Source organism: Acanthaster planci, linkage group LG07 (assembly GCF_054643075.1).
Source record: "Acanthaster planci isolate LZ-2023a linkage group LG07, COTS_SCS, whole genome shotgun sequence".
Classification (NCBI taxonomy): Eukaryota; Metazoa; Echinodermata; class Asteroidea; order Valvatida; family Acanthasteridae; genus Acanthaster; species Acanthaster planci.
In genome coordinates this window covers 8,954,367-8,970,168 of record NC_141783.1, presented here as the reverse complement: position 1 = coordinate 8,970,168, position 15,802 = coordinate 8,954,367, and the positions used below count along the sequence as shown (strand labels likewise).

The following is a 15,802-nucleotide window of genomic DNA, read 5'->3' as shown; positions in this document are numbered from 1 at the left end:
CAACCTGTAGCATGCTAATTCTCTTCCCCCCGGCTTTGGCCAAGGGTGCTCTGACTGATCGGATGACAGACGCTGGCTTATCAGAAGAGGTGGCTGCCGCTGAGAAGGGCTTGGGGCTGATATTCTCCGAAACAGAACTGATACTTGGAGAGCGGCTGGACTGTTTTTTGGGGGGCGAGGTCATGGAAGGTAATAATACACATAAAGGCATGCATTTACATGTTCGTAATCTTCCACTCTGATATGTGAATGGACACATGAATACGAGTTGCTGAGAAATCATTGCTTTTAAGTCTGTTACCCTGCCTTATTACGAGCACAACCATGTGCAGGGTCTACTCGATACAGTGTTACAAAGAGTAACACTAACATGACAAACATGTACCTTAATTCTTGTCACTACTCAGGTGCTACAGTCGTGCATCTAGGTTACCACAGCTAAAGTGCACCAATTTCTACTTAATGATTTCTCCTCCCCCCTAAAAAAAAATCAATGCAAGCTTAATGGAAACAGAATAAACCAGTCCCTGTAATCAGTCTTGTCAAGTACTCCATTTTGCTTCAAGGAATACGGGCAATTCACAATAGTGCACCTCCAAAAGTTTGCAATGTGTTGATCAATCACAATGCCTGAAGTCTGCCAACCCAATGCGCCTTTGGAAAGGGTTAAGAGAGTTCATAAACTGTGATTGGCCAACAAGTTGCAAGCTCTTTTGGACTAAAGTTCCTTACATCAACAAATACGAGGGGTTGAGAAGGTAAGATAAAAAATAGTTCTGCTTCCTATTACATCGTATCTGAAGACAGGGTGGGTAGGTCAACAAATTTTTCTATTGTTGTTTTAATACTGAATCAGTGTGCAGCTAAGTGTTAAAGAGCACTACTAAGGAAAACATGTCTTCTCTGATTTTTATCTGATCAAATAATATGGAAGCATCCAAATTGAACGCAGTGTCATTTGTCTTCAGAGCTCAACTATAACAAGCTTAAAAGGGCTTTTTTCCTGTTCGTGCCAAGATGCAAATTCTAAATGTACACGTATATTGCATCATTTGGAGAAAACAGAGAAAACGAGGGCAACCCTCGCCCTGTGTTCACAGTGGATCAACTGTTGTGTATGCCAAACAACGGCTACATGCATTGCTTATTGTTTAAACTACAATGGACAGATTTTTTTCTTCATTTTAAATTTCACAGTGGCCCAAAATGTCTTCCCTAAACAGAAATTTTAGGGTTGTGACATCAAAATAGGTTAGGTGAGGAAGCAGGAAGCAAAACTGTGTTTTTTTTGGGGGGGGTGGCCCAAGGGGGAAAATTTCATTGACCTGTGCATAAGGAAATGGATTCTCAGTAAAAAATCAATGTTAAAACCAGCCCATATTTGACACACATCACAGAACCTTTGGCTGGTAACCTTGTATTGTTATGAAGGAAATACTGTCAGACCTCAGAAAATCTATTCACATCAAAGTTCAGTGTCAGTGGTTCAAGTCCTCAGAGAGACCCGACTCCGGAAGGATCCGAAGCTTTGAAATTCCAGATAGGTCACCTGCCGAAATAATTTCAAGCTAATCTTGATGCTGGAGTCAGAGTATAGTAGGAAATGTCCAGTTTATAGCCAGATGCTAATTTCTCCTGAGTCTTGGTCGTCTGACTCTCCAACGCCTACCTTGTCCTCGGCCTTGGGCTCTTTCGCCTCCTGCTCCTCCCTGGCGAACTCCTGGGAGATTTGCCTGGTGACGGCCAAGGGGTCGACACCCCCAAACATGGACACAGCGCCGGCCGGCTTCTTGGGCTGGGCAGCCGTGGTAGGGGGAGGCGACTGCAACAGATCAAGGAATTTGGTCATCACCACTGCTAACAAACTGTGCATCTTAAAAACTGAGGCCCAATGTCTTGGTTCTGCTACAGCAAACAATTGCTATTGGCTACTTCATTTCATGGGCTACTCGGGGATAATGACCTCACACAGATGTGTGTACTGGTACATGATGTGCTAGACTTATGCTAGATTTTGGGTTGGACTTCAAACTGAAGCTTTGATTACTTTATGACAGGCTTTTTTCTTAAAGGGTCACTTTTCACTCTTGCTAGTGAACAAAACAGCAATAATTTGTAAACGCATAGCCCTTTAAGTTAATTCTAATATGTAAATTTAGGAGGTTCCACATTTTTTGGCAGTGATATTTTGGTTTCTAATTGAGTTCAGTTAATAAAACACCAACCAGCTAAAAAAACAAACACTGCAACTCAAAAACACACTGACAACACTGTAAACCTGACATGACAAAGGATAGAAAAAAAAACTTATGCGCTCAACTTTCAGTAACTCCATTATGCGCACTGCAGCTGGTTAATCAAAGTGAAACATATCCAGTGCCATGCGTGTAATACCAAAAACGTGAATGTAGACACCACGGACTTGCATGCTTTACTGTGGGATTACCATATTTTTAGAAGATTCCAACACAGAAAGAATGGACTGAGACAGAAGTTGAGCTGTAATGAGTTCAATGTGTAAGCATACAGTGTGTCAGTGTGTTTTCTTACCAATAAATACTCTCTCTGGGCCAGTCTAACAACACTTGCCTTATCAGCAAAGCCTTGCATTCCTTTCAGAAATCATGCTATTGACAAACATTGCTTTTCTCCTGTGACGGTGGACACCTTGTCGACAATATTGTGTTTTTGATACTCCACTCATGCATGTAGCTTCCTTGCATTCTCTATGCACTGGATGACGTTACGTTCTCTTCAGATTTCATCCCATATTACACCAAGTAGCTTTGTCCTCTTACAGCGCAACTATGATAACTTGTGCACTCAGTTTCTTCGCAATCAATGACTTTTCGTATATCTTATTTATTTTATATATTATATTTATATATATTTTATTTTATTTTCCATTCCAATTTAAAAACAAGTCAAACCTCTCCTCAAAGAGGAACTATATGTTTAAAGTCCAAGTCCTACATGTACATGTATCAAACAAAAATGTACTGAGAGATAATTCCAACAACTGACAGACATGTGGAGAGGGAAAACAGAATAATACATGCACATTTAGGCAACTGCAGACGTAATATGAAAGCAACCACTACCCTCAAGCCATGCATCTGGAAAATTTCTCACCCTCAAAAGGTGCAACTTACTTGATCCCCAAACAAGGGGTCGCTGTGGGTGGGACTGTTGCTAGAATCCTCTCCCACTTTCTTCTTGGATGGCTTTGCCTTGACCTCGGGTGTGGCTGGCTTGCTCTTGACTTGGGGCGTGGCCGGCTTGCTCTTGACCTGGGGCATGGCCGGCTTGCTCTTGACCTCGGGCATGGCCTTAGCCTTGCCGCCTCCCCCAAATAAATCGCTGTCGTCGTCATCGTCCCCAAATAGGTCCACCTGGGAACTGGCCCTGGGCTTGGTAGAGGGCTCCGCCTTCTTGGCGGGTGGGGCCTTAGTGGCAGATTTGGGTGTGGCTTTTGCAGCAGCATCAAAAAGGTCATCTTCCTCCTCGTCACTGAAGAGGTTCTTGCCGGCGGAAGAGGCTGATCGCGGCTTATCAACGTTTGAATCAGGCTGATGTTTAGTGGGCACAAGAGAAGTTTAATATCCCTATTCATAACCATGACGAACCACGGACAGCTCTTAAATAGTACACTAGTAGCTCTCAAAAACATGTTTCTGAATTATGAAGCTATGGTATGTTTGCTTTAATGTGCATGTTATTCATATCGTAACAAGTTCAGGTGATACAAATCTAAACTCTGACCATACTCCATCCGTTAAAATTCTAAAATGAAAACTAAAGAAGTAAGGGTTAATTCTATAGTAACTGTATAGTTGGTATGTTAACGGACAAGGAGAAAATGGATTCCTTGTGATGATGCAGTGGTGGTCAAAGTTTTGAAGATTTTGGCTCCAAGAGTTGAGAAATTACTGTACTTTTTTCTGGCCAATTTATGGCATCCTAGTGACTATACATCAACTATACATCACTGCCACTGACGTATTTCTACAAACAAGGAAAATATCAATATAATTGACAACATCAATTAACCCTAACCCCCTAGGGTGTATATAACATCATATTGAAATCAGAGGATTTGGGACTGTTTAGGGCTATATTACTCAGTGGTGAAGCCAGCTCCCTCAGAACAACCATGCTTCTGTCTACGTCATTAATTGAGTATATTAAACAGCAGGAATTTCAGTCAGCTTTGCAAAAGTGAGTTAAATACAAGTTTCACCTTTTTCCATCGCCCACTGCACTGCCTTATCACTGACTTATACCAGTATGTCTAGTTGTCAGTGAATCCTCCCCCCCAAGTCCTTGGTTCATGGGAAATCTACTCTTCTCTCTTTCCATGCAAAAAACAGCAAACCTTCATCTATCACCAGTCACACTTGCATTTTGAACAAGAAATGTTTGAGTAAAAATTTGCATGTCGGCCAATGGAAGGGGAAAAAGCTCAAGAATTTGTGTTGACTAAAAAAAAAACTTGTATAAGTGGTTCAAATTGTAGAAATGGACAAAAACAGAAGAATGAAGGCAAAGAAAAAAGTTGGTTTTTTTTAAGGTTTCTAGAAAGAAGACGTCGTTTGAAATCAAGTTTCTGGCTTACCTTGGTAGCCGAAACAGGGCTGGTTGACCCAAACAGGTCAACAGGGGGCGCTTCTTCCTTGATGTTGAAGAGAACGTCCTCATCGTCGAACACGCTCTTGCTCTTGGTTCGGTGCCTCATGACCTTGAGAAAGCAAGAAAATGGGAAAATGGACGGATATGCCAGTTTGCCTTACGAGGCCATTGTGGAGCGTCAAAAGTGGATAACACCATTTTCTAATTTTCTGCTGGTAGATTTTTGGGATTTTGGAGTTTGCGTATAGCATTTTAAAAAAATGCAATTTTCCGCTGGCAGAAATTTGGATTTTACTTTTAACAACTCTCGTGGAACGTCAAAAGTGGACAACTGAAAACTTCAAATTCCTACTGGCACAATTACTGTCATGCTCCAAAAGTGGACAACCCCATTTTCTCATTTTCTGCTAGTAGATTTTTGGGTTTTTTGAAGTTGTACCATTCCTTTTCAAAAAACACAATTTTTTGCTAGCAGAAATTTGGATTTTACATAGACGAGGGCGGGGTGGTCCATAAGGGGACAAGAAGAACTTGAAAGGACACTTTTCTCCCTACGTTGAAATGGAACGGTCTTAGGAACTTGAGATTGGCATCACCAGACCCAGAAAAAGTTTCATAATGTGGACAACAGTTGGGAAGCGGCTGCCAGAGTGACAGTCCTTTGTACATGTAGTACAGCAAACTTGCGCAGCCAGCCCATTGTATTGACCCGCCGTCCATTGACGGGCATCAGGTGTCATTTGGACATTCTCTTGCTGTGATTGGCCTTTTACATGCAACTCACATTTTCATCTCTATATAGCCGATTTTGTGGAAAATATAGGGCCTTTTTTACGCCAAGGATGTGAATTTTATGGGAGTTTAGAGGGGAGTATTATTCTAAAGGAAGTTTTTGAAAATAATATGTCCAAAAATTATGGACTGATTATGGTGGAAGTTACTCGGAGTGGCAAAAGTGAACAACCAATTTTTTGATCTTCAGATATAAGATTTGTTATACAATCCACAGACCACCATCCATGTATTTTACAGTACATGCATATGATGACTGCTCTGGGCCTTCACTTGCAAGTTTGTGTTTTCATTGCGTTAATATCTCTTCACATTGACACTTTGAATCATTCGTCATTAGTAATGACCCAGGCCTCCACTATATCTGCCCACTTGTATTTGATAACTCAAACAAAGATTTGAACAATAAATATTAAATTAAATCTTTGGTGTTATATCATTGACCGACTGTTGTACTGGCTGAAAGATTTATTTTCGTTGTGGCTATCCTTTTTGTGATTGGAATTATTGGCTGAATACATGTTTTGGAATTTGTGGGATGTCGAAATTAATTCAGCAAGTTCAAGTTGCATTTTAATGTTTCCCACTTTACTTTCTCTATTTTCCCCTTTTTGAAAATCTTGGTTCGCTTGATTAAATAGCACTTTGCTTCTTCTCTTGACATGACTTTTTCAATTCCAACTTTTTATCATTCCACAACAAATTTAATTATACTACTGGACATGGATACAATGGTTTATTACAGCTAGCATCGTTTAGGGGACATATCACTATGCGCTCATTTATTTAAAATGGAAATTCCCGACGGCAAGCCGCCATCGTCATTCTAATTAAACGGTGCGCTGGGAAGTCGTAAGTTTGAGGTATACCATAAAGGACTGTCAGGCTTTCGACGGCCCCTTTCGTATTTGCAAGCTTCTCAATGAGAATCGTCCACATTTTTTTCTGAGCTGTGACGCCATCCGCCAGACCACTGACCCTCTACCGTTAATGTAGACTGTCCATCTTCCAAGACCGTTCCATTCTGAGCGTAGGGAGCACTGCGGTCATTTCAGTTTTCAACTTGTCCACTTTTGGACCACCCCGTCGTCGTCAAAGTAAAAGGGATGGTGCAACTTCAAAAAATCTACGGGCAGAAAAATGGGGGTTTGCTAATGGGAATTTGAAGTTTTTAGTTGTCCACTTTTGATGCGCCACAAGAGTTGTTAAAGTAAAATCCAAATTTTTGCTATCGGAAAATTGCATTTCTTGAAAATGCTAAAGTACAAAATCCCAAATATCCACTTTTGGCGCACCACAGGCCATTGGGAGTTCACAATTTTCACCCTGGGATGAACAATTTGCACGAGCGTGTATACTGATGAAAGAGGGGAGACTCACAATACAGTGCATCACCAAGAACCATGGAGAGGCCATTTTTTAAGTTTAGGGTTGACAACAGCATGGCCCTCTTGCTGCAACTTGCACATATGTGACCTGTTTCAACAAAATGAGAGTAAAGTCACATCTTGCGCTTTCCTATCTTCAGGATTCAAAGTCATATTGAAGGGAAGGTCTATTTTGAGGTTTTGTAATATTTGGAAAGAATTTCTCACAATGCGCTGCAACCTTTTGATGACACATTGTATTGTAAATTGTCCTCGTTGAAGGTGAGTTTGTGTTCCTTATGTTCGGCCGAATCTGCTACATTAGTCCTGGAAGGTTTGCAGTAACACCAAGGAAGTTAATCTCATGTTTTTATTTGTGTAGTTCTACGTAGAACCAGTTATTTCATTAACATTTTGAACAGTAAGCCCTCTGTCATCAGGAGACTTATACAGATATCATTCCCATTATCATCAGGGCACTGATAAACAAAGTACACTGACTGAAATGTCAAGCTGAAGCAACTGGTTCTTCTCAGAATGACACAATTCAAAAAGGAAATTAAATTCAATGGTGTTAGGGCAAACCTTTCATACTTTCTTCATGCGCCCATGCACAGCTACATGTACATGTATAAGTTTCATTTTACCAAGTTGGAATATCATACTGGAATTGTGACCAAATGCACTGGAGTTAAGATTCAAATGACAACACCAGGACGGGTATGAATAGACAACACATTGCCATCTGCCCAGCAATTAAAAAAAAGCCGCCTCATCAACTAAAAAAAATCTTGGTCGTTCATACTGTGACCTTACTGGTTCGTCCTTCTTGGCTGGGGAGCCATCACCAAAGAGCTGATTGTCCTGTTCGTCGTCGTCAAACAGACTCAGTGTGTTTCTGGACTTGGGTGTGGCATCCCGCTTCTGGAAAAGTTGAGGCAGAAAGTGTGCAGAGAGTGTACTGTACACTTGAACTAGCCTCTAGGCAAGGCACCCCCGCCATGACCAGCTTACTTTGGTCCATGCACAGGAGTAGATCGGGGGAGGGGAACAATGTGTACCACGGCCCCATTGTGAATGTTCAAAGTCTTTTTCCTTTTCCTTCATTCCGAAAGTGTGTAAAATGCACCACAAGGTAGCTTTAACCCTAAGAAACACCGTAACAGGTTACATAAAAACACAGAAGTTTCCACCCCTCCCCTTCCCTCCAACCCCCCCCCCAAAAGAAATTGGTTCAGGATTTGCTGTTGAGCATGCAAGGCGACTAAGACACTAAACCCAACATTAACAGTCACTGCTTCCTCTGGTGGCACTTCTGTTTTCTCTTTATTCCTCTCTACTTTGCCTGCAAAATTCAAAATCTGAATTTCTGTCTATGTGTAGCCCGCCACAGCCCTTGAGATGAGGCTAGCCTGTGTATTAAAGACTACTCTTGAACGTGTGGGTCACACCAATGGAAATACCACCCCTAGTCAATGGGATGACAAGCTGTGTATGCACAGGTAAGTGTAGATGTACCATGGAAGCATGTGCGTAGGCATGGTGATCCAAGAAGAGCCCTTTCGTTTTCAGAATATGATGCAAATAATACGCTCCCACAAAACAGTGCACCCATGGGGAAGGAAAAAGTTCTTTATGAGGGCATCCTGTCTGGAATTCCATATTTTGAAGAGGTTTTATGATGGAGGACAGTACTTCCTTGTAAACTTTTACTAGGGTATATTATTACAAGACAGGTTTTTCATGATCTCCAAAACAATAATGATTTCTACAGAAACCTCACCTTGACGGGAGCGTTTTCCGTCTCTTCTTTCTTGGGCGAGGTGCTGAACATGTCGGCGTCTCCAAACAGTGCTACTCCACCGGCTGGCTTCTTCTTTGTCCTGTCAAAAGAGTCGAAGTCATAATACCGTGTCAGAGTAATACTTTATAAAAACATGGTCAACGTATTAAACTTGCATCATTTCAAGGAAGTGGTGTAGAATGACTAGTCTCTTGATGTTGGCCAGTTTTGATGCCGTGCCCATGAGGAAGCACTACAAAATTGTGAGGATGTGAGTAACATAAGAAGCCTGAACATCAATCTGAGTGAGTGGTGGTGTGTTCCCGACTGCAGCGCTTGTGAGTGATCACATAACACCCTCTGCCATTCCTGCACACAGTACAGGAACACACATGTACATGTAACTTTACTTTCAGAGTGATATTTACACTTAAAAAATTCTGTCAAGTGTGTTGATTTCTATAACATGTGAAAAAAAAATGAGTTGGACTTCACCAGAGCCACTCTCGAGTTAGACACAATGCAGATGGACGAAAACCCTCAACATTATCCACCCACATGTTGTCCATTTCCATCAGGATGCCTAACTGACTTGTACATCAAAACTGAGAGCTCTGTTTGCCAGTTTACTGCAGATGGACCCACTGCGCCCGCTAAAATCATGCAACCTATAGTGGGTATCAACCCCATAGCAACATGTGTTTTGAGTGTTGTTCACAGCCAAGTTATGGTAGAGTACCCAGCACATCAGTAGTCTGAGTACGGTACCTATACTGTCGGCTTTATTTAAATGATACTTATGAAGTACTTTGCTTTTGGTAGATGCAGTGTTTGTTGATATTTAATACCTACTATGGGTCATGCGAGTTTAGCAGGCGTAGTTGGTCTATTAGAACAAAACTACTGATTTTTGAAAGTCTATCCTTGAGATTTATTTCAAGATCTTATCACAAATGTATCAGGAATGCTTCCAAATTGGGACCACAATGGCTTACGTCTCCTTGGGTTTGGAGGTCGCTCCAAAAAGGTCGTCTCCGTCATCGCCCTCAATGTCATCGAACAGACCACCGGACGGCTTCTTCTTCATGTCAGGCTGTGGTTGGTTGAATAATAAATTCAACATTCTGACATCAAAAGTTTTTAAAGTTCTGCACAGTTTTCAAATCAAATTCCCCCATGCCTCTCTTTTGCTACTGTCAATCAAGGATTTTTGGAAGGCTAATTTAATCATTCTTTTTGTCATGGAGGAAAATGGGGGGGGGAATTGAAAAGGCTTCTGAAGTTACAGGTTCCAATCCCAATTTTGGTCACAAGTTTGAATCCCACTTCAGAGCAATTTGGCAACAGGTTCGAAATCCACTTGCTGCAAATATGGCAGAGGCTTTGCATCTCACTTCTGGCAAGTTTGGCTGTAGGCATGAATACTGGTTTGGGCAAAATTTGGCTGCTGGTTCAAATCCCACCCTAGATGTTTCTTTGAATTTTACAACATATCAATGATAAAGTAACAATTTCATCATAAAACAGAGACAGTTTCAGTATTGTGTGAATATCCTGTTTTTCACTGCATGGTTTTTAATTGCATGGTTGTTAAGAGAAAATGCTGCTGTTTTGTTCTTGGGATGACACAAAGTAGGAATGTAAACCTACATTCAGCGAAGACCAAGGAAGGATTCTAACCAGGGCACAGAGACTGACAAACCTAAGTTACAACCAACGTGAATTCTAAAGAACACACAGGGAAGGGGTGATATGGCTCCCAACACAAAATCACCTTGTCTTCAGCAGCTGTCTTGGCAGCCGGTGGGACTTGAACGGTCTCCTTGTCAGCAAAGAGTGTGTCCTCACCGTCCAAATCGTCAAACAAAGGGTCCTTGTCCTTGGTGGGGGCAGGTTTGCTGCTGGAAGGGGCAAAAATATGATACCACGGATGTAACCATTACAGAGCATAGAGGAGGGGTAGAATCTGCCCCAAGACATTTTTTTCGGATATCCCCTGAACAGAACTTTGACTGCAAATGTACCACATGTCAAGTGTTCAACACAGGCTCCCTTGAAACCTTTACATTGTTCGCTAACTGCAAAATGGAAAACTGTTAAGTTGTGAGTGTTAGTGTAAAACACCCATGACCACAATTAGGAAAGACTTTGTCTGATTGGGCTAGAAATTTGCAAATGTTCAAACGTGGATGTCTCTACATTTACACCAAGTTTCATTAAGATCCGTCATTGACACAGTTGGCACTAGAGAGGAACAAGGAAGGCCAATTATCAAGAGTGCTACTGAACAGAGCTTGCTGGCCACTGTACAAGATGCAGAAGGAGTTCCAGCTTGTCAGCTGGTAGGAGAGCCAAAGTACGGTCACTGTAAAAGAGAACACCCCAATGGAATATGCAAGGGGCAGGGGAGGTGCTTCCCTATGGGGAAAAAAAGAAAAGTAAAAAAAAAGAGGAAAAAAGGAGAAAGAAATGAAAAACAGAGAAGAAAGGGGATGGAAATCACTAATATGCTTAAAAAAAACCTTTAAAATTTACCCTCTCCCACTGTTAATGGTTTATCAGTTAACAGGTGATGAGTGGCTCTCTGAAAATTTTCTACCAGGCAAAAATCTCCCCTCCCCCCCAACCCCAAATTCTGTTGACAAAGACATCAGAGCAGAAGGTGCTGATAGAACTGGATCATCACCGGAGGACTGAGCAGCCTGGGTAGGCCTATACAATGCTAACTGTTGGCTGAGGCTGTCACAGAAGGAGCAGCAACATTAACTGTTGTCTTGTTCATCACAAGCCCCTGCTAGTTTATCACAAGCCATTAAGTATCAAAGCCAAGTCACAATATATTGAAGAAGTTTACAGTGAAAAAGTATTCGTTTGTTACTGTTCAACCCTTATATTTATAACTGATTTTTATGACAGGGCTCGTAGCTAGTCTTTGGATGGACTTGGACTAGACTGCAACACTGGCAGTAACTGATTGCACCAATATCGGGACTGAGTTCAATGGATTACCTCTTGGCTTGCTCAGCAAACAGGTTCCCTTCCTCCTCGTCAAACATACCACCGGGTTTCTGTGGCGTCGGCTTGGGCTCCTTCTTCTTGGCCACTGGAGGAGGGGTGGTCTTCTCTTCTTCCACCGCCTCCTTCTCCTCCTCATGGTCTCCTGAAGCTCGCTTGGCGGCCAGAGGATCCAAGGTGCCAAACATGGACACAGCACCGGCTGGAAGCTGTAACATAAAATGATATCAAGCACTAAGCTTTCCCGTGCAATAAACCCAATCGCAAGCTGTCTACAACTGCAAACGTGCAGGAAAGTAAAAATGCAGGAAAGGATCATGGATTTTCATTTTTTTGGTACATGTAGATTTCTCAGAAATTGCTTAGAAGCTCCAAGGATTGGCTCCGGGGGAATCCAGTCATGTGACACTAAAGTCTAAAAGCACTGCTTATTTAAAATGCCCGTCACTTGCATCGGAATGGATCTGACCAACTGGTGTTGGAGAATAATGAAATGCCAATGACCTTCTTCTTGGAGTCAGTCCTCTGCCTGGGAGCCTCAGCAGGGGCAGGTTTCTGGGCGGCACTCCCTCCAAACAGCTCCCCATCCTCCTCATCGCCAAAGAGATCCACTGTCTTCTTGGCTGCTTCTACAAATGGATGAATTATCATATACCTATGATAAATGCAACGCTGTTGTGTGTTTAACCTTTTCTTAATATGAATGGTCTCAGAGCTCTACAATTATCAGCATGTCCATCGGGACAGATCATTTACAGGTTAATGTACGGAAGCTGTACTCATTTACATACCTACATGCATATATAGTAAAGAGATTTCTCCAAGGTCACAAATTCTTACCAACGGCTGAAATTGAGCCCAAGACCCTTTGAGAGTCACAAACCGGAACAACTTGGCCGCGTGTCCCAATTTAATCTTAAAAATGAAATATTTCTAACTGAAATAAAGATTTAGGGGCTTGATCAGCAACGGTTGGGTGGGGAGCACTCGACTCTTGCAGTCTGAGAACAAACAATGTCGCTCATCACATTTACAGATAATCCGACGAAAGAAATAGCTATCAATCCGTGTACACAATGACTGCCAAATCACAGGGCTAGAACAATGGTGAAGGCACTGTGCAGCCTGCTATTCATAACAGCTGTCATAGGAGGATTGGGTTGTGATCTCATCAGGTCATGCCTAGATTTCCTACATCTCATCAACATTTACACACAGTGGTGAACACAACATGCTACTTCATGATCAGAGCATTCCCAACATCAGCATATACGCATTTCACCACTTGGTGACAGTAGTGGTGATCTGTTGCTTCTACACCAAATTGAATTTTCTTTGCCAACACGTTTTCCCCGAGATAAAGGTTAATTTTTGTATGCGCCTAAAACATTTCCCTGAGAAAGCTCATCACTCAACAGTCAAGTGTTGCCTCTGAAAACGCATCCCTTCTGTTTAAAAACAGAAACAAACTGTTGCTTGTCATTCCCCGGTACCTTTCTTGGCAGGTTTGCTGGCTGATGGTTCGGCAAACAGACCGTCGTCATCGTCTTCGTCATCAAACAATCCCCCGCCACCTCCTCCTGCTTCCTTGGGGGTTTTCTTCTCACCTTTCTGCTGCTGCTTCTTCTTCCTGGATGACTCCTGACGACAGAGACAAAAAAGAGAGAAATGAAACTGACAGATGGAAGATCCTCTTTCAATTGATATGCTGACACTATAACATCACCTGGAAGGTATATATATTTAAGGTTTAGTAGCACATTTGCAGATGCCCATAAAGAAACTTACAAATTTATTGCTGAAAAGCTTGTGACGTAAGTTTTTCAAGCAAGCTGTCATTTTGAAGAATAAAAGAAGGCCATTTCCAACGGTGTGTCTAAAGATGCATTTTTGGAAACAGATGTAAGTACTTTGAGTTAAGTTGGCAAAGCACACACAAGTTTTGACCCGATGCATGCGTAGCATACAGTGGCTATAATTTGTCCAATCAGTGCACAAAATCTTGTAGTGGCTATCAACTGAATTAGAGCATGTTCCAGATCCAGACTCGGTAACTTTACCATAGATTTGAAATCAAGATCCTAGCGTATTGTTTTTCTTGGAATATTCAACATTCACTGAGCTCCAACTTCACTGTGAAGCACCGGGGGGAGGGAGGGAGGCGTGGCCTCCATTGCCCCAACCTTCACTGACGTGCACAAACAAAAATTATCACATGCACTGTATAAAATAAGAGAAATGATCAAATGCTGATGCAGGACAGTGAAAGATTAAAACTGGTCAGGCAGCAAGAAAACAGGCAGATTAATAATGGGGCAACTGATGGATACCATGTGAAGATCCCCGATTGCCACACATTATTCAGACGAAACAGTCAAATCCCCGAGCAGTCAACTTGAACTGCAGAACCAGTTCTCTCGATACATGCATCCTTCTGCCAATGGCAATGAAAGCCCTTGCGGGCCTCAGCCAACACACAGGGATGGGGAGCGGAGGCCTGTGACTCACATTACGCTGTGTGAGTTGTCATTCCGTGCAATAAATGTCAAGGTTACGCTTGCCATGACAAGAAGCGCGCGAGTGGTTCACGGAGCATGCTGCAACGGCATGATTTGCTGGATGAGATAAAACAAGTCCTTTTGTCGTGGCAATGCATAGTATCCTGCTGTGAACTGCTTCAAAATTCAGTACTTCCTCCCAACACTAATCCTTCCTAGGTGGGAAATACGAGAGCAGATGTACACATGTACATGTACGTGCTGGTTACCATTCCCACTGATAAAAAATGATACATGTATGGAACAATGCAATGACATTAAATGAAACGCTTATCAATTTCAAGTGAAGGAAAGAAACTGTAGCAAACTTGGGCTAGATGCTGGCAGAAGTGAGCATGTACGTACATGTATGCACACAAAGGTCAAGTACATGTACACATACATGTACGTAGGTCATGGGCGAAGTTAAAAATAACTATCCACTGAAGTCAATTGTAAACAAAATACAATCTACTCTATGATCTGTTTTTGTCGTCTGGGGAGGCAACAAATAAAGGTCATTAAACGTCATGATTATACCCATGAAAGCTGAAGATTACAATACATGTACACACTGTACATGTATGGTACCGGTATCTCCTATCCTAACATGCCTAATGAAGTTAGTCATGTACATGTACATGTAGCATGCACACATGCAATTCATAGGGAAAGAAATATGAGCCCAACTTTATGTTGAAAGTCTTCCCATTTGCAATAAAAAATAAATAAATAAATACACTTATTTTCCTTCTGAATGTGATTTACATGTACATGTAAGTCTTCCTGTTTCTACAACATTTTAAACTTGTTACTTGTTTAACTTTCAACTCTACAGTAGCTCTCCTGAAAATAATGATACAGGAAAAACTGCCAATCTCTAAAGACATGAAAGAGACAAGGTGTATTTCTTTTTTCTAATGAGACAGTTGCAGAGTCTCACCGATTTTATACAAAAGGGAAAGCCTCAGACATGGTTTCATGTTGCAGAAACTATCACAGGCAAGAAAAGAAAAGTTCTGGTAACCTGGTAACAAGGCATACAGGCTACATGTAGCTACTGGTGCATAGGTGTGTGCAATGCAAGGGGTCTCAGATGATGCATCGTACTGAAAGGACTCACCATGCTGCTACGCCTCTCCTTGGCAGCAGAGGTTGCCCTCATGAAAAGGGTTTTCTACATTGGTGAGGCATACAGGGCACATAATATGTACATGAGATTCTGACAGTGAGGCATTGAGCTGGTACGTCAGTGTACAAGTATATGTACGTGTACATGTATGTTGCATGCATCATCAAAACCAAATGAAAGTTAATGCATGAAATGCTTGGGATCTCTTCGGGGCTTGTTATAATTCTTTTTAAAAAATCGCAAAACTAAATCACATCGCAATATGTTTCCAAATGTGTCGTGAAAATGATGTTTTCAAGTTAACATTTATAAAAATTTTAATAAAATAATTTGGAAAAAGTTTGAGTGCATGGCCCATGTTCTGCATTCTACAGCGCCTGTCCACGATGGAACGGAAAATTTATAGCCCAGCAGTACAGCATGTATTGCTGATCTATTTATGCTGCATCCGGATCTGTTGTTTAGACCAAGGTCTAGGTCTTCGCTCTACGCGGAGACGCTGAGAAAATAGACCTAAGTGAAGCTCTACAAGCCACTTTCGGAGACG

The 15,802-nt window shown here is 41.8% G+C and overlaps 1 protein-coding gene across 7 annotated transcripts in view; it reads right to left on the bottom strand.

Moving 5' to 3' along the window:
• The window catches only part of LOC110986046 (uncharacterized), an 80,328-nt gene that overhangs the window by 23,075 nt on the left and 41,451 nt on the right, over positions 1–15,802 (bottom strand). For 3 of the 7 annotated variants that reach the window (XM_087139100.1, XM_022247637.2, XM_087139099.1), the window contains exons 15-26: positions 15,247–15,300; positions 13,080–13,227; positions 12,091–12,215; positions 11,581–11,795; positions 10,346–10,472; positions 9,567–9,664; positions 8,572–8,671; positions 7,605–7,712; positions 4,616–4,738; positions 3,153–3,569; positions 1,670–1,822; positions 5–160 (exon numbers count right to left, since the gene is read on the bottom strand). In XM_087139100.1, coding sequence (XP_086995226.1) covers positions 5–160; positions 1,670–1,822; positions 3,153–3,569; positions 4,616–4,738; positions 7,605–7,712; positions 8,572–8,671; positions 9,567–9,664; positions 10,346–10,472; positions 11,581–11,795; positions 12,091–12,215; positions 13,080–13,227; positions 15,247–15,300 — 1,824 coding nt within the window. The remainder of the gene's footprint in view (positions 1–4; positions 161–1,669; positions 1,823–3,152; positions 3,570–4,615; positions 4,739–7,604; positions 7,713–8,571; positions 8,672–9,566; positions 9,665–10,345; positions 10,473–11,580; positions 11,796–12,090; positions 12,216–13,079; positions 13,228–15,246; positions 15,301–15,802) is intronic. The other 4 variants (XM_022247638.2, XM_022247640.2, XM_022247639.2 and 1 more) reach the window with 4 other exon arrangements.